Genomic DNA, 24,798 nt, shown 5'->3' with positions numbered 1-24,798 from the left:
GAACCTTTCCTTGAAATGTTCCTCTCTTGTCCTTGGCCAGAAAAGGTATTGCAGCATCTTATTTGAAGAAGGGACTCAAAGTATTACTTTCCTTCCTCCCTCCCTTACTATGTTCCTACCACATTTTATAAGGAATATAATTGGAGTATAAATCCACTGTTACAGGGGCCAGGCAGGCAGGCATCGTTATCAGCCATTATCAGCACCAGCATCAGCAATGGTTAGACAGTGCTTACTTGAGTCAGGCACTGTGCTAAGGGGTTCATGTGTGTTGACTCATTTAATGCCCAGCATAACGGTTTGAGGCAAATGCTATTTACTATGCCTGTTTTACACGTATGGAAATGGAGTCGCAAAAAATGCCAAACAATTTGCCTGAAACATGGGTTTCTTTCTTTCTTTTCTTTTCTTTTCTTTTTTTTTCTTTTTTTTTTTTTTTTTTTTTGACAGAGTTTCGCTCTTTTCTCCCAGGCTGGAGTGCAATGGTGCAGTCTTGGCTCACTGCAATCTCTGCCTCCTGGGTTCAAGTGATTCTCCCACCTCAGCTTCCCAAGTAGCTGGGATTACAGTCACCCACCACCACGCCCAGCTAATTTCTGTATTTTTAGTAGAGACGGGGTTTCACCATGTTGGCCAAGCTGGTCTCGAACTCCTGAACTCAGGTGATCCACCTGCCTCAGCCTCCCAAAGTGTTGGGATTACAGGTGTGAGCCACTGTGCCTGGCCTGAAACTTGTAATTAATCCACTGCATAGCTGGGAGATAGAGACTGGCTGTGGAGTCTGTGGTGTTATCTTTTATATTAGCTGCCCTTTATGAATGAGGGGTGGGCCAGGTAGGGACTGTCATGCCCTGCAGGGTGCCTGCTCCATGTAAGGGGGCAGCTGAATGTCCGGCCTGGAGTTGCCAGCTTTTCTTTTCTTTCTTTCTTTTCCTTTTCTGAGGCAGGGTCTCACTCTGTTGCCCAAGCTGGAGCATAATTATGTGATCACAGATCACTATAGTCTCAACCTCCTGGGCTCGGGAGAGCCTCTCACCTCAGCTTCCCCCATAGCTGGGACTGTAGGTACATGCTGCCATACCCAGCCTATATATATATGCAGCATATGTATATAGATAGATATAGATATAGATATAGATATAGATATAGATATAGATATAGATATAGTAGAAACGGGTTTTTGCCATGTTGCCCAAGCTGGTCTTGATCTCCTAAGCTTAAGCAACCCACCCTCCTTGGTCTCCCAAAGTGCTGAGATTACAGGTGTGAGCCACCATACCTGGCCGTTGCCAGCTTTACTGATATCTCAAGAGGATCCAGAAATATGGAGTCTTAAATGAACTGATTTTTAAAATCTTGGGAATAATCTAAAAATTTGAAAGTCCACAGGCCTTCTTTGTGACTTTTGCTGTCTCCTATATTCCAAAGGGGAGCACCTCAGCTTACTTTGTTTCTGTGTCTTAACTCAGGACCAGGCACACCTTAGACCCTTTGTAAGTAACATGACACTTCTGGACTCCACAGTGAGCTGGGCTTGGCTCTCAACAAGCAGAAATCTCTTCTTTGGTTCAGGACTCAGTGCTCAGGACCCTCTGGTCTGCACTTGGGGTGTGGATGAAGTCACAAACAGTGGCTGTAGACATCACTCCTGCCCCAGGGCCATCGCCAGGTCTCCCCTGTTCAGGAAAGACTTCCTGCTCACTGATGCTGATGAGTTGCTACGTTTTGTTTACATCACCCCACTAATCCACCCAACAGTTTGGGGAGGGTGCCATTATCATCATGCCCATTTTATAGGTGTGAAAACTATGGCTCAGGGAGGGGAAGGGAATTGCCTGAAGTAGGAAGTGGTGAAGCTGGGATTATAACGTAGTGTCTCTGATTCTAGCTTTTCATCAACCCGGATCATGGGTTCCACCAAAGTTTTAAGGGTCCCGTCATGCAGTCTACAGAAAACACACTCTCTTCATGCCACAGCCTGGACCTACAAAGTTTGTGGTACACAAATGGGACCCTGGACAGTCCAATCTGCCAGTCTGTGGTTCTCAACTCCTTTTGTCTGCTATTGGAGGGTGAGTTTGGCTTTGGGGGGCATCTATAGAGAAACCCTGGAGGTAGTCCTGATGGAACCTCTGCCCACTGGGGCATGGCCAGGCAGAGCTAGTGGCCTGACTGAGTCCCAGCCTTTGGGAGCAGCAGAGACTGTAGCTAGAGAGTTTGCCCTTGGCCATAGACAGAATAGAGGTGTGTGCACACACCTGTGTATGTGTATGCATGCATGTACACATGCTTGTGTGTATGTCTCACGTATGTGTGCATGTGTGTGAACATGCATATGTACACATATATGTGCGTGTGTGTGTGCGTGCATGTATGGGTCTGTATGTGAGCAGTGGAAAAAAGAGGACCTCTTCCCCTAAACTCAGATCCTGTGAAGTTAGTTTAGGATAAAGAACAGGACATTGAACTTAACCCCGAGATAACAATTTATAGAAGACACTAAAATAAAAACCAACCTGAACATTTTTGCCACCTAAATTCCCATCGGTAGGCATTATCCATGGTGGGAATCCATGCAGCAATTGAAATAAACAAGCTGGGTTTATATGTAGCAGCATGGATAACTGGAGATGAGAGGGCTTAAGTTACAGAATGACATAGGTGAGTTATACCATTTCTACTTCTAGTTCTATTTTTTTGAAACAGAGTCTTGTTCTTTCACTCAGGCTGGAGTGCAATGGGGCCATCTCAGCGCACTGCAACCTCCACCTCCCAGGTTCAAGCGATTCTCCTGCCTCAGCCTCCTGAGTAACTGGGATTACAGGCACATGCCACCATGCCCGGCTTCTTTTTTTTTTATTTTTTAGAGATGGGGTTTCACCATGTAGGCCAGGCTGGTCTCAAACTCCTGACCTCAAGTGATCCGCCTGCCTGAGCCTCCCAAGGGTTGTACCATTTCTATTAAACATCCGCCTTCAACATTACTAAGTATTTTACATATTTTCTATGGCTGTGTATATATGACTGTGTAGGTGGAGGAAAACGTCTAGAAGGAAACACCCCAAATTATGAAGGTGGTTACCTTTGAGGAGCTGGGAGGGCAGGGGTGGAAGATTACAGAGGAGGAAGAATGGATCCCTGTGTTCTGCCTGGAATTACATAGTTCAATGGATAGGCAGGTTGGGTCACTCATGGATGCTGGGATCTGAGACAGGGATGCTCAGGTCTCTGGGAGCTTTCAGACCCATCCACTGGGCTTTTTGAGAGCTGGGCTGCCAGGGACCAAAGCCAGTCTTGGTTGTTCTGCCTCCACTCCCTAGTGGAGGTGAGTGGGAAGATGTGCCTTTTGTGGACTGGAGCTCTCTGCTGCTTCCTCCCTAAACTCTGTGCCTCAGTTTCCTCCTCCATGCTAGAGTGAGAATGTCCCTGTACTATATCCCAGACCCTCTTCCTCCACAGCACACCTAAGCCATATGGCATTCTCCAGACATCAACTTAGCGCTGCAGAGTCCTCAGCGCCGACAACTGCAGGGCGTTCGGATCTCTCCTCCTCCACAGCATCACCCCAAATGGGACACTTGGAGAAGAAACCCACGTTCCCGGTCGCAACTGACAGCCCACGAGGTAGGCTCCAGGGTCAGACTGCCTGGGTTCAAATCTGAGCTCAGCAAACTGTTCCTGGGACCTAGGGAAGCTTCCCCACCCTCTGACCCTCAGTTTGCACCTCTGCAAAATGGGGACAGCAAGAGTACCAACCCACAGAGATGCCCTGTGGGAGAAGTTAGGTCGTTTGAGCGAGGCGCTCTGCTGGGCTGGGCCCAGCACGTAGAAAGCGCTCTCGAGTTTCATTGCTGTCACCTCTTGAACAACCTCTCGCTCCGCCCACTCCGTGCCAGGACTTTGCGCCGTCTCTGAGGTCCCAGACACACCGGGGACCCTTGCCTGGTCTCGCCTTTCGCGCCCTGGGGGTTTTTCCCAGCCTCCAGCTCTCCCCTCCGCCCTCAATCGGTTCAGTCCCCAGGCCGGGTCCCCGGCGCCGCAGACAGGCACCCAAGCGCCCTCCCGTGGGAAACTGAGGCCGGGACAGGAGCGCACTGGCCGGGGTTGGACGGGAGAAGGTGCGGCGCGCAGGACTCTGGGCAGCGCGCGGGAGACCGGGTGCGAACCAGGGGTCGCCGTCATACCTGCTCGGGCGGCAGAGCCGGTACACGGAGGATGCGTGCTGTCGGCGGTGGCGGAGGCGGCGGTGCGCTCTAAGCTGGCGGCGGCAGCCGAGTGGTGGTGACACTGGGACACCCGGCAAGCGCGGCGAGACCGAAGGGGAGGGAGCAGGCTCAGGGGCGGAGAAGCACCGGGAGCGCCCGCGGGTGGAGCATACCGGGCGCTACCGGCCTGGCCACACGCAAGGTCCTGGCTCCCCCGGCCACCTCCCTCGGCTCCCAATAAGCTCCAGCCCCCAGACGCAACGTTCAGGCGCCTGCACACGGCCCCTGCACGCACACGCTCCGCATTCTCCCTCCGCACCTTGGGACACCAGCGATACCCACATGCTCCATGAATATGTCCACAGACCCCTCATCCGAGTGTCCCCCACGTCCCCTCAGTACATATCACATGCCACGTATATGAACACTCCATCCCACCCCACGCGTGTACCTGTCCCGTTCACCTCGGCGAAGCATCCCGCTCACCTGTACAGTCGCGCCCCCATCAAGTCCACACCCCCGCAGACACAGTGTCCTTTGGGCAAGTTGGTGATTTTAGGGGGACCCGTGCAGTCACTTTTTCCAGGAACGTTCTTCCCTCTGCCTCTTTTACCTCCACCAAGGTGGAGACCTTCTAGATCTCAGTCATCCCCGATAGGTCCGATCTTTGCGTTAGAAATTCAAACAGCCCACTCAGAGGTTGGGACCTCTGGACCCCTCTGGAGCGCCCACTACACCTGTGCTCCAGCGTCAGGGCACTGGCGGGCCTTGCGCATTTCCTCGAATCTTCTCTTCCATTTCTTTTCTCTCCTCATCAAGTCAAGGTTTCAGGACTATCATTTCAGCCACTTTTTTGCCAATATCCTTAACACTTCGTTTCCTGTATATTTCTCCATAGATTGTCCTAATGCAGTCATTCTCAAAATTTTTGTCTTAAGCATCTTTTGTACTTTTTTTTTTTTTTTTTTTGACAGAGTCTCACTCTGTTGTCCAGGCTGGAGTGCAGTGGTGTGATCTCAGCTCACCGCAACCTCCGCCTCCCTGAATCAAGCGATTCTCCTGTCTCAGCCACCCTAGTAGCTGAGATTACAGGCACTCACCACCATGCCCGGCTAATTTGTTTGTATTTTTTGTAGAGATAGGGTTTCTTCATGTTGGTCAGGCTGGTCTGGAACTCCTGGACTCAAGAGATCCACCCGCCTAGGACTCTCAAAGTGTTGGGATTACAGGCGTGAGCCACCGTGCCCAGCCAGGAATCTTCTGTACTTTTAAAAATTATAGAATAACCGAGACTTTTTGTTTATATGGGACACACACTCACACATACACATAAACATGTGTGTGTTTTTAGCACATATATGTTATTTTGTTTATATAATGATACTTTCCATATGAGACATTAAAACTAATACTTAAAAATATTTATTAATGCATTACACTATAACTAATAAACCCACTACTTGTTGACATAAATAAAAGGCTTTTATGATTTTTTGCTTTTTTTTTTTTTTTTTTTGGTAAAGGGAGACAGGGTCTCAATTTGTTGCCCAGGCTAGAGTGCAGTGGTGTGATTATAGCCCCCGGCAGCCTCCAACTCTTGGGCTCCAGTCATCTTCCTGCCTTAGCTGGAACTACAAGGTGCGTGCCACTGCTTCTGGCTAATTAGAAAAAGTTTTTTTTTTCTTCTTCTTCTAGAGACAGAATCTTGCTATGTTACCCAAGCTGGTCTCAAATACCTGGCCTCAAGCAATCTTCCCACTTCAGCCTCCCAAAGAGCTGAGATAACAGGTGTGAGCCATCATGCCTGGCTGAAAAAATACTAAAAAAAAAAAAAAAAAAAAAAAAAAGTCAGTGGGAGAAGGGCACTGTTAAGCATGTTTGCAAATCTCTTTATGCTGACTAAAAAGAATATAGCAGGATTCTTGTATTCAGTCGGACTACAATCTGTTGTTTTAGTTGAAGTAATTGAGCAGTAAATTCAGCTTCATGTAAACTTGACCATCATTGCTTTTTTTTTTTCTTTTTTTTATTATATACTTTAAAGTTTCTGGTGTACATGTGCAGAACATGCAGGTTGTTACACAGGTATGCAGGTGCCATGGTGGTTTTGGCTGCACCCATCAACCCCTATCTCTACATTAGGTATTTCTCCTAATGTATCCCTCCCCTAGCCCTCCACCCCCAACAGGGCTCTGGTGTGTTATTTCCCCTCCCTGGTGTCCATGGTGGGTTTCTCATTGTTCAACTCCACTTATGAGGTGAGAACATGAGGTGTTTGGTTTCTGTTCCTATGTTAGTTTGCTGAGAATGACGGTTTCCACGCTTCATCCATGTTCCTGCAAAGGACCATGAACTCATCCTTTTTTATGGCTGCATAGTATTTCATGGTATATATGTGCCACATTTTCTTAATCCAGTCTATCATTGATGGACATTTGGTTTGGTTCCAAGTCTTTGCTATTGTGAATAGTGCCGCAATAAACATATGTGTGCATGTGTCTTTAGAGCAGCATGATTTATAATCCTTTGTGTATATACCCAGTAATGGGATTGCTGAGTCAAATGGTATTTCTGGTTCTAGATCCTTGAGGAATCGTCACACTGTCTTCCACAATGGTTGAACTAATTTACACTCCAACCAACAGTGTAAAAGCATTCCTATTCCTCCACATCCTCTCCAGCATCTGTTGTTTCCTGACTTTTTGATGATCGCCTTTCTAACTGGCGTGAGATGGTATTCATTGTGGTTTTGATTTGCATTTCTCTAATGACCAGTGATGACCTACTATTGCTTTTGCACTGTTAGGGAAAATGTCCATATGTGAAAAAGGCAAATAACATCCTAGGATTATTATGAAAGTGAGTATGACTTCACAGTTCCTCCTGAAAGGATCTCTGGGACCTCCCAGGGGTCTGTAGACCTCACTTTGAAAACCAATGCTTCCCAGGTGTATTTGGTTGTGACCATATACAATTGTTGATATTTGACTATTATTGACCTATGAAAATAGCAATTTCGGCTGGGCGGGGTGGTTAATGCCTGTAATCCCAGCACTTTGGGAGGCCAAGGTGGGTGGATTGCCTGAGCTCAGGAGTTTGAGACCAGCCTGGGCAACATGGTGAAGCCCCATCTCTACTAAAATACAAAAAATTAGCTAAGCATGGTGGTGTGCACCTGTAGTCCCAGCTACTCAGGAGGCTGAGGTGGGAGAATCACTTGAACCTGGGAGGCGGAGGCTGTAGTGAGCCAAGATTGTGCCACTGCACTCCAGCCTGGGGGACAGAATGAGACTCCATCTCAAAAAAGAAAAAAAGAAAAAAATAGCAATTTCATATCCTTCAACCCAATACGTTATTTTTGAAGGTTTTCCTTTGGGGCCCTGTTGGACATTTTTAGAATGAGTGCCCTGTGGAACTGTGCTGTTGTGACCAGCTTTATACAACTGACATCTTCATTTTTGTGTCACGATTTCCATCGTTGGAGAGTTGGAATTTTGGGATGTCTGGGAACTCCAGACTGGTTGATGTTAGGCTGGCAAGTTTTAAGGCATGAATGTTTAAGCAACTATGAACAAAGAGTGTTGTGCTCTGTAGTTAACTTGGCCTCCTGAGGAGAAAACCAACTTCTTTCCCCTTTTTGTTAGGATCTATAGTCTGACAGCATTAGACAGCGTCCACATGGACTTTAGCCAGCTGGTTAGCACTGTGGATTGTTTTGAGGTAGGAAGTAGGCAAAACTTGACTCTGGACCAGTTTGAAGACTGGCCAAACACGGAAGAGACACCAACAGGACCTCTCCGTAAAACATGGCCATCAGTACCATTACAGTTTAGCATTGTCATGGCAACACCCGGAAGTTACCACCCGTTTTCTAGCTATCTCTGAATAACCTGCCCCCTTAATTAGCATGTCATTAAAAGTGGGTATAAATATGACTGCTAGGCTGCTCTGGCCGTCATGGGGTAGGCTTACTCTGCAGGAGCAGGGACAGAGCCCTAACACTGATGCTGCCTTCAATAAGGCTGTTTTCTTCCACCACCAGCTAGCTGGCTCTTGAATTCCTTCCTGAGTGAAGCCAAGAACCTGCCCTGCATTAATTTGGCCAAATTTAAAAGAATCTTTTTTTATGGATTAGATTCGTGGGTTGAATTATGGCAGAGTCAGATGAATTCATGCCTGAAAGGATTTATGACTGGTTTGGGAGGTATCTCAGGGCCAAAATAATATTCTGTTGAATATTTTTGTAGTATCGTGGAAAGACAGCCTTTTTGCTTTCTTTGGGTTAGTGCAATTTTAGGAGATGAGGTCTGAGAGGGGATCCAAGATCAGCCAATCTAGCCCTTGAAATCAGTGGGATGTTAGATGTTGAAACCACATTACCCTTTATAACCACCATCTAACACAACACTTCGCATGGAAGACAAGGTGAATATTCTTTTTGGGGGTGTGGGAGAGTTGGGGACACCAAACATCCATTCATTCTACTTCAGGAACTGCACTTGGTTTAGCTCCGGGGTCACCACTCCTTTTTCACTGCTAGTCTATTTTGATGTAAGGGGTGTTGACTTCATTCATTACCACCCCATGCAGGGTGGATATGGCCCAGGCCTATTAATTAGCATTTTGTATTCCTCTTGGGATAGTAATTTGTTCATATGTGGGACATGACCCAAGTCAGATTAACTATGGTTGGTGAAACTCTATACAAGGACTCTTTCATTGAGCTCTCAGGGAGTTTCACTGGCTTGGGAGTTGTTCAGATGGGGAGCTATATTTTGGAATAGGCTGTATAATAATGGATTCCACCCAGAAAGATGACAAAGAGAAACTAGATCCCGATATCATTGTTTGACCCAACTAAAAACATACCAGAGGTTAGCCTTACTGCCTGGACATTTCAGATGCATAAGGCTATAAATTTCCTTTTTGCTAAGCAATCTTGGGGTATCTGTTGCTTGCAACCAAAAGACTCCTGGCCGATTCTGGTGAAAATTGTATCCAAATTGCAAAAGAAGGAAGTGAGGAGGAAGAGCTAATACATCTATTTGCAGAATCTTGACAGACTGGAATGTCTGGCTCTAAACTGAGAATGTAAACAACAACAAGCACAAATGTTAAGTCTAACAGTGAGTGAGGCTCAGATAGGCAACTGCCTGCCTAAGTCCTGAAAGGGAAGCCACGGCTTGGGGCATGTGCAGCCCCCTGAGACAGAGGGTTAAGGAGACTCCCAGAGATGCAGTGCCACCTACAGGTCCGGAGGCCCCCCTGGGTGCTGAGTCTCTGGCTGGGTTGGTAGAATCCTTATCTCATTCCATTGATCAAAGGCAGATCCCTGATCTTCAATCTCTCTCTCTCTTTTTTTTTCTTTTTTCTTTTTTTGAGATGGATTCTTGCTCTGTGGCCAGGCTGGAGTGTAGTGGTGTGATCTTGGCTAACTGCAACCTCCGCCTCCCGGGTTCAAGTGATTCCCCTGCCTCAGCCTCCTGAGTTGCTGGGACTACAGGCGTGCCCCACCATGCCCAGCTAATTTTTTGTATTTTAGTAGAGATGGGGCTTCACCATGTTGGCCAGGGTGGTCTTGATCTCCTGACCTCATGATCTGCCTGCCTCGGCCTCCCAAAGGGCTGGGATTACAGGCGTGAGGCACTGCGCCTGTCCCCTGATCTTCAATCTCAATGCCCCAGGTCACAGCAAGCTCCGGGTGCTTCCCTGCCTTTGACCACAACATACCAGCTGACACGATCCATATCCTTTTTGTTATCCCTCTTTCTGTCTCCAATATTCCCCAGCCCTTTAGATTTTTGTTCCCATTTCACAGACCTGGAGGTGTCAAGGAACTTGCCCAAACAGCCACAAAATCCAAAGAACAAGAACGAAGTCCATGTTCCGAAATGTTTTGCTAACCGGCAGAGTTGCACACTGACAGCCCTCGAGTGGGGTGGGTAGAGGACGAGAGAGATCCAGCTTTTGTCAACATGCTATGTTTTAGATTTTCGAACCAATGTTTAAAAACCAGAAAATCACATACAAATGTCAATTTCCCAGTTTTCTGCAAAATAAGCAGTCAGGAGACTTGGTGAGACAAGAGTCTCCTACTCCTGCTTGGCTTGGATGGCCTCAGTTCTCTGGATCCCTGTGGCACCCCCTCTCCCTGTGTCCCATACCCAGCCTGGGTCTCTTTTTTTCTGCCCCAAGGGGAACTGAGTGTGGGGCCTCTACTCCTGGTATGTCTGGGTCACCTCAGCCTGACTTTTCCCTTAGCCTGGCTAGTTGGCCACAAGAATCGGCCACTACCAAGCCTGGCAGTTTTTTCACTTTGTTCCCAGAAATCCAACCACAAAGCCTCAGATCGCACAGGGCACAGCCAGCCTGACGCCCAGGACTCACCTGGCAGCTCAGAGCACATACTTTTCCATTTTTCTCTTTCCACTCGCTCAGACTAAAAATTTAATCAGCTCCTAGGGCCTTGACCTGGGGAAGAGGAGGATCTGGGAACAAACTGATTTTGCCACAGAGGTTTTCAGTTGCGTCCGGAAACCCTGAGAAAGTTCAGGTTGAGGCTTGGAGACTTTAAAAGGCTCTAAAACTGTACTACGCTAAGAACTTCCTAAACGTGCAGGGGTGAAATGAATGATAATATATATTGTCATTTTCAAGCTGCTGAATTCTCTGAGGTCATAAAAAAGAAGGAAGTAAGGCCAGGGCTGGGTGCGGTGGCTTACACCTGTAATCTCAGCACTTTATGAGGCTGAGGTGGGAGGATTGCTTGAGGTCAGGAGTTCGAGACCAGCCTGGGCAACAAAGTGAGACTCCCCTATCTCTACGAAAATTAAAAAATTTAGCTAGGCATGGTGGCATGTGCCTGTAGTCCCAGCTACTTGGGAGGCAGATATAGGAGGATTGCTTGAGCCCAGAAGTTAGACCAGCCTGGGCAACACAGCAAGATCCCACCTCTACAAAAAATAAATTCGCTGGGCATGGTGGCACGCTCCTACAGTCCTAGCTACTCGGGAAGCTGAGGTGGGAGGATTGCTTGAGCCCAGGAGTTGGAAGCTGCAGTGAGTTATGATCACACCACTGCACTCCAGCCTGGATAACAGAGTGAGACCCGGTATCAAAAAAAAACAAAGGCCAAATATTAATGATCACTGATTATGTATTCTGGGCCCTAGAGGTAAACTGGTCAGCAAGGTAGAAACTCCTATCGTCGTGGAGCTTGCATTCTAGTGAGAGAAGACAGACAAAACACAAGTAAGGTAAAGAATTTCTAGATGGTAATAATGGCTATGCAGAAAAACAGATGTAGGCCAGAGGAGATGAGTGGAGTTTGAGGTTTGTTTTTTTTTTTTTTTTTTTTTTTTTTGCTTATTTGTTTGTTTTGAGACAGTCTTGCCCTGTTGCCCAGGCTGGAGTGCAGCAGTGTGATCTCGGCTCACTGCCGCCTCCGCCTCCCGGGTTCAAGTGATTCTCCTGTCTCAGCCTCCCGAGTAGCTGGGATTCCAGGCACGCGCCACCACGCCTGGGTAATTTTTGTATTTTTAGTAGAGATGAGGTTTCACCATGTTGGTCAGGCTGGTTTTGAGCTCCTGACCTAAAGTGATCCACCCTCCTCGGCCTCCCAAAGTGATGAGGTAACAGGCATGAGCCACCGTGCCTGGCTGAGGTTGAGCTTTAAAAAGGATGATCAGAGAAGGGGACTCATGAATAGAAACCTAAAGGAGGTATGGAGGTTGGCTCTGCAGATATCTGGGAGAAGAATGTACCAGGCAGAGGGAACAGCAAGGGCAAAGGCCCTGCAGTGGGGTGTATGCTGGGTGTGTTTGAGGAGTAGCAAGGAGACCAGTCAATTACATCACCCCAAACCTTCTCAAGGATCCCACCTTACTCTGATTCAAGACTAAAGTCCTGGCCAGGTGTGGTGGCTCATGACTGTAATCCCAGCACTTTGGGAGGCCAAGGCTGGTGGGTCATTTGAGGCCAGGAGTTCAAGCCCAGCCTGGCCAACATAACAAAATCCCATCTCTACTAAAAGACAGAGTATTATTTTGTATTTTTGTATTTTAGTGTCAAGATCACGACTCACTGCAGCCTTCACCTCCTGGGCTCAAGAGATCCTCCTGCCTCAACCTCCTAAATAGTTGGGGACTACAGGTGCATGCCACCATGCCAGGCTAACTTTTTTTAAAATTTTTTATTTTTTTGTAGAGAAGGGGTCTCCCTACACTTGATCTTAGCCAAAAGGCCGAGAAGCGATAGAGAAGGGGTCTCCCTATGTTGACCAGGCTGATTTCAGACTCTTGCACTCAAGTGATCCTCATGTCTCAGCCTCCCAAAGTGCTGGGATCACAGGCATGAACCACCACGCCCAGCCCATTTAACCATTCTTAAGTGTATATCTCAGTGGCATTAAATACATTTACATGGTTGTGTAACCATCACCACTATCCATCTCCAGAACTTTTTCCTCTTTCCAAATTGAAACTTTATACCCATTCAACAATAACTCCCCAGCTCCTGGCAACCGTTCTACTTCCCGTCTCTATGATTTTGACTACCTTAGGGACCTCGTAGAAGTGGAATCAAACTCGTTTTTGTTATTTTGTATATGGCTGATTTCACTTTGCATAATTTCTTCAGGGTCCATCATGTTGTAGCATGTGTCAGAATTTTCTTCTTTTTAAAAGGCTAAGTAATATTCCATTGTGTGTAGAGACCACACGGTTTGTTTGTTCATTTATCTGTTGATGGACATTTAGGTTGTTTCCACTTTTTGGCGACTGTGAATAACGCTGTTATGAGTATGGGTGTTCACTGTTTGAGTCACTGGTTTCGATTCTTTTGGGTAGATCTGACTGAAAGATTATAAGTCTCACTTTTTTTTTTTTTTTTTTTTTTGAGAATGAGTCTCCCTCTGTTGCCCAGACTGGAGTGCAGTGGTGCAATCTCGGCTCGCTGCAACCTTCATCTCCTGGGTTCAAGCGATTTTCATGCTTCAGCCTCCTGAGTAGCTGGGATTACAGGCACCTGCCACCACACCTCACTAATTTTTGTATTTTTAGTAGAGACTGGGTTTCACCATGTTAGCTGGGCTGGTCTCGAACTCCTGACCTCAAGGGATCCACCCACCTCAGGCTCCCAAAGTGCTAGGATTACAGGCATGAGCCACTACACCCAGACATTATAAGTCTCACTCTATTAGAATTGCCGGCTGGACACAGTGGCTCATGCCCATAATCTTAGCACTTTGGGAGGCCAAGGTGGGCGGATCACTCGAGCCCAGGAGTTCGAGACCAGCCTTGGCAACATGGCGAAAACGCATCTCAACAAAAAATTAAAAAATTAGCCAGGCGTGGTAGAGTGTGCCTGTAATCCCAGCTACTCAGGAGGCTGACAGATGGAAGGATTGCCTGAACTGGGGAGAGTCACTGTAGTGAACTATGATTGTACCTCTGCATTCCAGCCTGGGCAACAGAGTGAGACCCTGTCTCAAATAAATAAAAAATAAAAGGGATTGGCTGGGCGCGGTGGCTCACGCCTGTAATCCCAGCACTTTGGGAGGCCGAGGCAGGCAGATCACAAGGTCAGGAGATTGAGAACATCCTAACTAACACGGTGAAACCCCGTCTCTACTAAAAATACAAAAACAAAATTAGCTGGGCGTGGTAGCGGGCGTCTGTAGTCCCAGCTACTCAGGAGGCTGAGGGGGGAGAATGGCATGAACCCAGGAGGAGGAGCTTGCAGTGAGCCAAGATCGCGCCACTGCACTCCAGCCTGGGTGACAGAGCGAGACTCCATCTCAAAAAAATAATAATAATAAATAAAATAAAATAAAATACAAAAATAAAAGGGATTGCTAAGAATGAACTAAGATGAACTAAGGGTGCCAACGGCAGAGCAGGGGGCAGGGTGAAAGCTGTGGAGGTGCCCAGATTCTGGATACAGTGCTCAGGAAGAGTTGACGTAATTTGCTGAGGAATTGGATGTGGGATGTGAGAGAAAAAAACAAGTTGCAGAACAACGGCTACAATGTAACATTACAGTATTTACACAAAACCTTGTAAAACAATAGAATACGTTTAAATGGGTATATATATTTGTTTATGTAAATGCAGGCACAAAGGTTGGGCACGGTAGCTCACGCCTGTAATCCCAGCACTTTGGGAGGCCAGAGCGGGAGAATGGATTGAGTCCAGGAGTTCGAGACCAGCCTGGGCAACATGGTGAAACCGTCTCCACTAAAAAAAAAAAAAAAAAAAAAGAAAAGAAAAAAGAATTAGCTGGGTGGTGGTGGTGCTTGCCTGTGGTTTCAGCTATTTGAGAGGCTGAGGTAAGAGGATCGCCTGAACCTCGGAGGTTGTAGGTGCAGTGAGCTGTGATCTCACAACTAAACTCCAGCCTGCAAAGCAGAGTGAGACCCTGTCTCAAAAAATATAATAAAAATTAAATAAAATAAATGCAGAGACAATGTTTTAGAAGGATACAAACCAAATATTTAATGGATATATATACCTACACACACACACACATATGGATATATATGAAAATACAGAGACAAAAATTATAGTAGGATACATATCAAATTCTGCAAAGAAAGGGAGGGAACGGGGATAAATATGTGTTCAGGCTGGGCGCAGTGGCTCACGCCTATAATCTCAGCACTTTGGGAGGTTGAGGCAGGTGGATTACTTGAGGTCAGGAGATCCAGATCAGGCTGGCCAACATGGTGAAACCCTGTCTCTACTAAAAATACAAGAAATTAGCTGCGGATGGTGGATACACCTGTAGTCCCAACTGCTTGGGATGCTGAAGCAGGAGAATTGCTTGAACCTGGGAGGTGGAGGTTGCAGTAAGCTGAGATTACACCGTTGCACTCCAGCCTGGGTGACGCAGCAAGATGCTGTCTAAAAAAAAAAAAAAAAAAAAAAGGTAGTCAAGAAGAATTTGATCTTTAGGTGTATGAACTTTTTTAAAGGCGTATGCTCACATATCACTTATGTAATTTAAAAAATTAAAAACCCTAATAAACAGTGCTTACGTCTTTAAAAAGAATAGGAGGGACTTGCTTTAATTTATGACCCGTCTTTCAATTGTATGCTTAATGCGTCAGATTCACTTTCGAAACTATTTAATTGCTACTTAAGTGACCTGAAGTCACTGGTTCATGCTGGGAAGGAAAACCTTCACTAGGTTTGGTCTACTAAAAGAGAACCCCTTTCTAACTAGTGTGGGTTTACAACTGAAAATGAGCCAGAAAGTTTTATTTTTTTTAAATTAAAATTAAATTTTTATTTTTTACACATAGGGGTTTAGAAATAAACAGTCTTAAAGAAGTTGACAATTATAAGGCCTTAAAAGCTAGAGTTTAGGAGGGGTGCAATGGCTCATGCCTGTAATCCCGGCATTTGGAAGGCCAAGGCAAGAGGATTGCTTGAGTCCAGGAGTTTGAGAACAGCCTGAGCAACGTAGCAAGACCTGGTCTCTACAACAAACAGAAAAAGTAGCTAGGCATGGTGGTGCACACCTGTAGTCCCAGCTACTCAGGAGGTTGAGGTGGGAGAATCACGTGAGCCCAGGAGGTTGAGGCTGCAATGCGCCATGATCGGCACCACTGCACTCCAGCCTGCTGACAGAGCGAAACCCTGACTCCAAAAGAAACAAAACCTAGAGTTTGATCACATAAGTGTTGCTAATAATAATTTCAACAACAATAACAGTAGCAGCAGCAAGTGCTTACACTTAGGTAGCACTTACTATGCCAACCATTGTCTTAAACATTTTCTATCTACTAACTCTCTTAATCCTCACAATAGCCCAGTGAGACAGACACCATCATCCTCATTTTATAGGGGAAAAACCAGAGATGTGCAAATTTCTACTGGGTGCATTTTCTAAAGGTCAAATCCATTGTCTGTTGTTTCCCCCCAGCCTGTTTCTTGCCTTTTCACTTCGTTTGTGATGTTTTGATCATATTGAAATGTTAAATATTGGGTTGAGTGTAGTGCCTCATGCCTGTAATCCCAGCACTTTGGGAGGCTGAGGCGAGTAGATCATTTGAGGTTGGGAGTTCGAGAGCAGCCCGGCCAACATGGTGAAACTCTGTCTCTACTAAAAATATAAAAAATTAACCAGGCGTGGTGGCATATGCCTGTAATCCCAGCTACTCGGGAGGCTGAGGCAGGAGAGTCGCTTGAACCCCGGAGGCAGAGGTTGCAGTGAGCCGAGATTGTACCACTGCACTCCAGCCTAGGTGACAGAGTGAGACCCTGCCTCGAAAAAAAAAAAGTTAAATATTGGAGTAGTAGACAATAAAGCTGTGGGATGCCTGTAGCAGGTCCATTTGATTCTGTAGTTTCTCTCCTGGCTCTGTCTTTGAGGTTGGGGAGGGATTTCTTTTTTTTTTTTTTTCCTTTGAGACAGGGTCTCAGGCTGTCACTAAAGCTAGAGTGCAGTGGTGTGATCATAGTTCAGTGCAGCCTCAAACTCCTGGGCTTAATCGATCCTCTGGCTTCAGCCTCCTGAGTATCCAGGACTACATACCACCGTGCCCAGTTAATTTTAAAAAATATTTTGTAGAGATGGGATCCTGCTGTGTTGCCTGGGCTGTTCTCAAGCTCCTGGCTTCATGCAATCCTCCTGTCTTAGCCTCCCAAAGCGCTGGGATTACAGGTGTGAGCTACCACATGCAGCCTCCACTGGTTTAGAGTCTCCACACATAGCCAGAATAATCCTTCTATGACTCAAGCCATATTAAAGAAACAGAGTGACACTCCTCAGTCATCTTAGAAGGATGCTAGGTGTGGCCAGTAGGCTCTAAGGTACCTCTGGTGATTCTGCCTGCTGGTGTGAACACTCCTGTGTGGGGAGGCTGATCTGGTGGCTTGCTTCTAATCATCGAAGATGGCAAGGGCGATGGGATGTCATTCCTGTGATTAGGCTGTGTAAGTTGCTCGCTGATGTCTTGCTAGCACCCTGCCTTGCTGGCTTTGATGGAGAAGCAAGTTACTATGCTGGGAGGGTCATGAGGCAAGAAACTGAGAGTGGCTTCCGGGCAAAAACCAGACAGGAACTGAGGCCCCCAGTCCAACAACTCTCGAGGAACTGAGTCCTGCTAACAACCACCTTTCCCCAGTAGAGCCTTTAAATGAGACCCAAGTCCTGGCAGACATTCACTCTATCACCCGGGCTAGAGTGCAGTGGCGTGATCAGAGCTCACTGGAACCTTGACCTCCCCATCTCAAGCAATCCTCCTACCTCAGCCTCCTGAGTAGTGGACCACAGGTGGGTACCACCACACCTAGCTCATTTTTTATAATTATTTTTTGTAGAGGCACGGTTTTGCCATGTTGCTCAGGCTGGTCTTGAACTCCTGGGCTCAAAGAGTCCTCCCACCGTGGCCTCCCAAAGTGCTGAGATTTACAGGTGTGAGCCACCATGCCTGGCCGCTGTCAGACACCTTGATCACAGCCCCATGAGACACCACGAAGCAGTGCTCACAGCTAAGCCTTGCTAGGGTTCCCAACTGGCAGAAACTGTCACGTAATAAATGAGTAGTGTTTTAAGCCACTAAGTGTGGTAATTTGCTATGTGGCAATAGTCAGCTAATACACTAGGGAACTGACTTATTATTTTGGAAATTTGTAATGAAAATGAGAGAGTTAAGCATGTATTCTGGCTGTCCTATACAAATGGAATCTGAGGGTAGTCATATAACTGATATTGGAGCAGTTTTCTTTTATAGATATATCTTAGCTAATAAAAGAAAATATATCAATACTTTGCAACTTTTTTTGTTTTTTGAGACAGGGTCTGGACAGGGTCTCACTTTGTCACACAGGCTGGAGTGCAGTGGCACAATGTCAACTCACTGCAGCCTCAACCAGGGCTCAAGCGATGCTCCTGCCTCAGCCCACCAAGCAGCTGGGACTACAGGTACACACCACCATGTCCAGCTAATTTTTTTTTTTTTTTTTTTTTTTTTTTTTTTTGTAGACATGGGGTTTCACCATGTTGCCCAGGATAGTCCTGAACTCCTGGGCTCAAGCAATCAGCCTACCTTGGCTTCCCAAAGTTCTGGGATTACAGGTGTGAGTCACTGCTTCAACCCAGGAGTTCGGAGACCAGCCCAGGCAACATAGTGAGACCCCATCTCTTAAAAAATAAACACTACTCAGTCACAATACCATCATGACACAAAACAAAATGAGCCCCAGATCTTTTCTATTTTTAGACCAAGTTTCACTCTGTCATTCAGACTGGAGTGTGGTGGCATAATCACAGCTCACTGCAGCCTCACCCTCCCCGGGCTCAGGTGATCCCCCTGTGCATCCTCCAGGAGGTGGATCTGTAGGTCACCCCCTGGGAATACAGGTGCATGCCATCATGACTGGCTAATTTTTGTAGTATTACTTTTTATTTTTTGTAGTGACAGGGATTTGCTGTATTGCCCAGGCTGGTCTTGAACTCCTAGGCTCAAATGATCCCCCCACCTCAGCCTTCCAAAGTGCTGGCATTACAGAATCTTTATTAACATGTAATTCCCCATATTTGCATTTCCCCAGTTGCCCTCAAAATGTCTTTTACCATTGGTTTAAACCAAGACCCAGTCAATGTTCACAAGTCACGTTTTATCGTATCTTTTTTAAAATTAATTTTTGGTCGGGCACGGTGGCTCACGCCTGTAACCCCAGCACTTTGGGAGGCTGAGGCAGGCAGATCACCTGAGGTCAGGAGTTCGAGACCAGCCTGGCTAACATGGCGAAACCCCATCACTACTAAAAATACAAAAATTAGCCGGGCATGGTGGTGGGCGCCTGTAAACCTAGCTACTCGGGAGGCTGAGGCAGGAGAACCGCTTGAACCCTGGAGGCGGAGGTTGCAGTGAGTGGAGATCACCTCATTGTACTCCAGCCTGGGCGACAAGAGCAAAGCTCTGTCTCAAAACAACAACAGCAACAACAACAACAACAGAAATTAAATAAACTTTACTTTTAATAGAAACAGGTTCTTTCTATGTTGCCAGGGCTGGTCTTGAACTCCTGGGTTCAAGCAATCAGCCTGCCTCAGCCTTCCAAAGTGCTGGGATTACATATGTGAGCCACTTATAATCAGGCTCCTGGCCTGATTCCATCTCTTAAGTCTTTTTAAATCTAGACTCCCGTTCTCCCTCCTTTTTCCAGGTCATTGGGTTGTTGAAGCAACTAGGGCCATTGTCTTGCTGGCAGAATGGTCTACCTTCTAGACTTTGATGTCTTGTGGTGTATTTAATTTGACCGTCTATCTCCTGTATTTCCTATAAACCAGAAGCTAAATCTATGGTTTGATCAGATTTTGGCTACACATTATTGGCAAGAATTCTTCCTGGGTGGTGTTATAAGTATGCTCTTGCATCACACCAGAAAGCTCAAAATGAAAGGCTGTCTCATTAGTGAAGCTAAGATTGATTCATGGGTTCAGGTGGTGACAACCTGATCCTTCCATTGTGAAGTCGTTTCTTCTCTTAGAACCAGTAAGTTCTCTATGGCCTGATGACTTGGCTGCTTCTGAATTGCAGGAACCCAGGAGGCGGAGGTTAAAAATCCAGCCTCCCTTGAACCTTTCACCTTGCAGTTTCAGCATCTATTGATGATAATTGTCTGAGTCAATTATTTTGTTCGGAGTTGCAAAGTTCTAATGCTCATTCTTTTGACATTTGTGAGCTGGCACTCTTCCTTAAAGAAGAGCTTCTTTCCCTCACTGACTAGGGCAGAATACATTTTTTCCTTGTTATCACTACTATTTTTAGAGTAAGGACTTGATGTAACAGCTGCCTCCGATGATGACGAATAGTTCTTTCTTTTTTGTTTTATCTTTCTCTTTTTAAAATATCATTATGAATTCATTGATCTTTCAAAATAGATTTAATGTGTTTCATTCAATAGTATATTATTATTATTATTATTATTATTATTATTATTATTATTTTAAGGCAGTGTCTCACTCCGTTGCCCAGGTTGGAGTGCAGTGACTCGATCTTGGCTCACTGCAACCTCTGCCTCCTGGGTTCAAGCGATTCTCATTCCTCACCCTCCTGAGTAGCTGGGATTATAGGCATGCACCAGCTTGAACCCAAGAGGAGGAAATTGCAGTGAGCAGAGATGGTGTCACTGCACTCCAGCCTGGGCAACAGAGCAAGACTCCGTCTCAAATAAATAAATAAATAAAAATAAATTAAGAAAATAAAATAAAATGGCAGAGAATGGATCTAAGATCAAACAGGTCAACAACCCACATGTTGGTCTTGTTAGAACTCCAGCTCCTCACATCGTGTGTGGCACAACGAAGGCACTCCATAAATAGAAAGAAAGCTAGGAGGCAGAGGGAAGGGCAGACAAATACTAAAGTCTGTGTTCTTAACCCAGAGGGAGCAACCTCAGATGCCTACAGCAGCCAGACAGATCATACAAAGGCATGGAATGAACCTGTTCTAGGGAGAGGCATGCACCATGCCCAGCTAATTTGTGTGTTTTTAGTAGAGATGGAGTTTTGCCATGTTGCCCAGCCTGTTCTCGAACTCCTAATCTCAAATGATCCACCTGCCTTGGCCTCCCAAAGTGTTGGCATTACAGGAGTGAGCCACTGTGCTGAGACTATTATTATTATTATTTACTTTTGCTAATTAAAAATTTTCTGTACAGACAGAGTCTTGCTATGTTGGCCAGGCTGTTCTTCAATTCCTGGGCTCAAGTGATTCTCCTGCTTTGGCCTGCCCAAGTGCTAGGATTACACGTATAAGCCACCATGCCTGGTCCATTTATTATTTTCTAAAATACACTTTTTTAGGCTGGGCGCACTGGTTCATGTCTGTAATCTCAGCACTTTGGGAGCCCGAGGCAGAAGGATCACTTGAGGCCATGAGTTTGAGACCAGCCTGGACAACACAGGGAGACCCTATCTCTACAAAAAATAAAAAATCAGCTGTGTGTGGTGGTGCATACCTGTAGTCCCAGCTACTGGGGAGTCTGAGACGAGAGGATAGCTTGAGCCCAGGAGACTGAGGATGCAGTGAACAATGATCATATCACAGCACTCTAGCCTGGGTGACAGAGTGAGAATCTTAACTTCTTAACATCTTACATAACCACATGATACCTTTGACAAAAGTGAAAAACCAATGTTCATACATTACTATTAACCAAACTCTAGACTTTATTTAAATATTACCAGTTTCTCCACTAATGTAGTTTTTCCATTCCAGGATTATTCATTCTCTTTTTGATACTAAAAAATGGTCCAATTTGAGCAAGTGGGAGCCCTGCCAGGCTACCTCTGTGTCCTTCTGATGGGACCGTGACCTCGCATAGTCTTTGATAAGCTTCTCTGCTTTCCAGCCCAACAAGATGCCCCAGGCTCATTTGGATTTGATTTGCTTGCCAACATTTAAAAAGTAGCAGATTGAACTTGAAAATCAGGATTTTCTATTTCTCCTGAGAAGTCAGCAGCTCTGGCAACGCTGAACTTACATTCCTTGGCAGAGATTGGCTGAAGGTTACTTAGTAGGGCTGTCCCATTTAGACACGGGGTGTGCTCTCCAGTTTGACATGGTCCTCACCTCTCCCTAGAACAGGTTCACTCCATGCCTTTGTATGATCTGTCTGGCTGCTGTAGGCATCTGAGGTTGCTCCCTCTGGGTTAAGAACACAGACTTTAGTGTTTGTCTGCCCTTCCCTCTGCCTCCTAGCTTTCTTTCTATTTATGGAGTGCCTTCGTTGTGCCACACACTATGTGAGGAGCTGGAGTTCTAACAAGACCAACATGTGGGCTGTTGACCTGTTTGATCTTAGATCCATTCTCTGCCGTTTTATTTTATTTTATTTTCTTAATTTATTTTAATTAATTTTTTTTTGAGACGGAGTCTTGCTTGTTGCCCAAGCTGGAGTGCAGTGGCACCGTCTCTGCTCACTGCAATCTCCTCCTGGGTTCAAGCAATTCTCCTACCTCAGCCTCCTGAGTAGTTGGGATTACAGGCATGTGCCACCATACCTGGCTGATTTTTGTATTTTTAGTAGGCACAGGGTTTCGCCATGTTGGCCAGGCTAGTCTTGAACTCCTGACCTCAGGTGATCCACCCATCTCAGCCATCCCAAGTGCTGGGATTACAGGTGTGAGTGCTGCACCTGGCCATCCCTAACATTTTTCGTACAAAGTACATTTCTCAAGCTCTACTGCTTCTAGCTAAATTGGGCCAAAAAGAGGCACTGGCAGGAGATTGGATGGTGGGACAAGGGGAGGAGCCAGGACGGTCCTTCGTTCCCCAAGTTCAGAGAACATTTCCCAACAGAGGCTGCACTTCCTCCATGGTTTAGCTTCTCACTGGGCAGCTCCTGCTGTGGTTCTAGCTCCTTCTAGGTGGACCAAGCTCTGGGCATGACCCAGCTCTGGGCATTGGTAACACCACATCCTTCCTGTGTCCCTCCAGCCGTAACTGTGAGAGTAGCTTCCTGATGTTGCTGAGTCCAGGATTGCTTCACCATCTCTGGCTTGGCTTCTCAGCTGTTGAATCATTTGTGTAATTAATTTCTTGAATCAAATTCCCTCTATCTGAATTGCTTAGAATGGTTTTGTTTTTCAGGGACGACACAGACAATCCCTGATTTACAACGGTTCAATTTAGGATTTTCTGACTTTACCATGGTGCAAATGCGATATGTATTCAGTGGAAATTGTACCTGGAGTACCCATACGACCATTCTGTTTTCACTTTCAATGTAGTATTCAGTACATTACACAAGATATTCAACACCTTCTTATAAATTAGGCTTGGTGTTAGGTGATTTTTCCCAACTGTAGGCTAAAGTAAGTGTCCTCTTTTTGTTTTGTTTTGTTTTTTTTTTTCTTTTTTTTTTTGGAGATGGAGTCTTTCTCTGTTGCCCAGGCTGGAGTGCAGTGGCATAATCTTGGGTCACTGCAACGTCTGCCTCCCAAGTTCAAGAGATCCTCATGTCTGAGCCTTTCAAGTAGCAGGGACCACAGGCATACGCCACTGCAACCGGCTAATTTTTGTATTTTTAGTAGAGATGGGGTTTCACCATGTTGGCCAGGCTGGTCTTGAACTCCTGACCTCAAGTGATCCACCTGCCTCAGTCTCCCAAAGTGCTGGGATTACAGGCGTGAGCCACTGTGCCCAGCCTAAAGTAAGTGTTCTGAACTTAAGGTGGGCTAGGCTAAGCTATGATGTTTGGTAGGTCAGGTATATCAAATGCATTTCAACTTGATGCAGGATAGGCAAGCCCCCAAGTTGGGGCTTAGCCTAGGAGGGCTCTTGGCTTTGCCCAGGAGAGAATTCAAGGTCAAGCTGGTAGTGTTAAACAGCAACTTTTATTGAAGCCACAGTGCACGGTAGCAGCAGAGGGACTGCTCCTTGCATAGCAGGGCTACCCCATAGGCAGGGTGCCCAGAATAGCAGCTCAGAAGCAGGGCTGCACCCATATTTACACCCACTTTTAATTATATACAAATCAAGAGGCAGTTTATGCAGACGTTTCTAGGAAAAGGGGTGGTAACTTCTGGGTTGTCAGGTTGTTGCCATGGAAGGGGGCAGGCGTTGCCATGGCAATGGTAAACTGACATGGTACACTAGTGAGCGTGTCTTATGGAAAGCTGCTTCTGCTCTGGCCCTGTTTTAGCTAGTTCTCCATTTGGTCCAGTGTCCAAGCCCCACCTCTGGAGTGGAGTCGTGCCTCCTACCTCAATTAAGATATTTTCAGCTCATGATGGGTTTATCGGATGTGACCCCATCATAAACCAAGGAGGAGTATCCATAGATTCCTTTCTTTATCTATACTTATTTGCTTTGTGAATCTTGGCAAGTTACTTAATCTCTCTTAGCCTCAATCTTTGTATCAGGAAAATGGGATAATAATAGTGCCTATCTCATATTATTGCTGTAAAGGTTAAATTCAAAGATGCATAGGAGATGCTTAGCTCAGTTCTTGGCACCTAATAAATGTTTGAAAACCCTATCTGTTGCTCCCCCTCACTTTGGGGGGTACTAATTCCATCATTGTTTTTATTTACTGAAATTATATTTTCTATTTTTATGGATTTATGGGTACAAGTGCAGTCGTGGTACATGGATATAGTGTGTAGTGGTGAAATCTGGGTTTTTAATGTACCCACCACCCAAATAGTGTATATTGTACCTAATAGGCAGTGTTCCATCCTTCACCCCTTTCCCACCCTCCCACCTTTTGAAGTCTCCATACCAGGCTAATTTTTGTATTTTTTCGGTAGAGATGGGATTTCCCCATGTTGCCCAGTCTGGTCTCGAACTCCTGGGCTCAAGCAATTCACCCACCTCGGCCTCCCAAAGTGCTGGGATTACAGGCATGAGCCACTGCACCCGGCCAGTAAGTATTACTATTATGATCCCCAGTTTTCCATGTATAAACAAGCACAGAGAGGTTAAGTGATTTGCCCAAGGTCATACAACATTTAAATGAATAATCAGGAGGCAAACTCGAATATGTCTGATTTTCATACAGTCCATACAGCAATTAAATGAAGAATCAGGAGGCAAACTTAAACATGTCTGATTTTCTTTTTCTTCTCTTTTTTT

General features: G+C 45.9%; 1 protein-coding gene and 1 long non-coding RNA gene across 5 annotated transcripts in view; one reads left to right on the top strand and one right to left on the bottom strand.

Moving 5' to 3' along the window:
• The window catches only part of SCNN1B (sodium channel epithelial 1 subunit beta), an 85,683-nt gene extending 81,227 nt beyond the window's left edge, over window positions 1–4,456 (bottom strand). Inside the window, exon 1 of one of the 3 annotated variants that reach the window (XM_017887147.1) lies at window positions 4,185–4,456. Coding sequence is in view for 1 of the 3 variants with exons in the window: in XM_017887145.1 (XP_017742634.1) it covers window positions 2,517–2,618 (102 nt within the window). In the remaining 2 variants the exon portion in view is untranslated. Of the gene's footprint in view, window positions 1–2,516; window positions 2,640–4,184 lie in introns of those variants that run through there. The other 2 variants (XM_017887149.1, XM_017887145.1) reach the window with 2 other exon arrangements.
• Window positions 1,697–24,798, top strand: part of LOC108538846 (uncharacterized) — a 41,794-nt gene continuing 18,692 nt past the window's right edge. For both annotated transcript variants that reach the window (XR_001888205.1, XR_001888206.1), the window contains exons 1-3: window positions 1,697–1,797; window positions 1,889–2,072; window positions 3,460–3,624. This is a non-coding gene — a long non-coding RNA (uncharacterized LOC108538846). The remainder of the gene's footprint in view (window positions 1,798–1,888; window positions 2,073–3,459; window positions 3,625–24,798) is intronic.

Source organism: Rhinopithecus bieti, unplaced genomic scaffold (assembly GCF_001698545.2).
Source record: "Rhinopithecus bieti isolate Rb0 unplaced genomic scaffold, ASM169854v2 scaffold_13348, whole genome shotgun sequence".
In the NCBI taxonomy this organism is placed as follows: domain Eukaryota; kingdom Metazoa; phylum Chordata; class Mammalia; order Primates; family Cercopithecidae; genus Rhinopithecus; species Rhinopithecus bieti.
The sequence above is the reverse complement of the archived record's forward strand: the minus strand, read 5'-3'. Positions and strand labels throughout refer to the sequence as shown.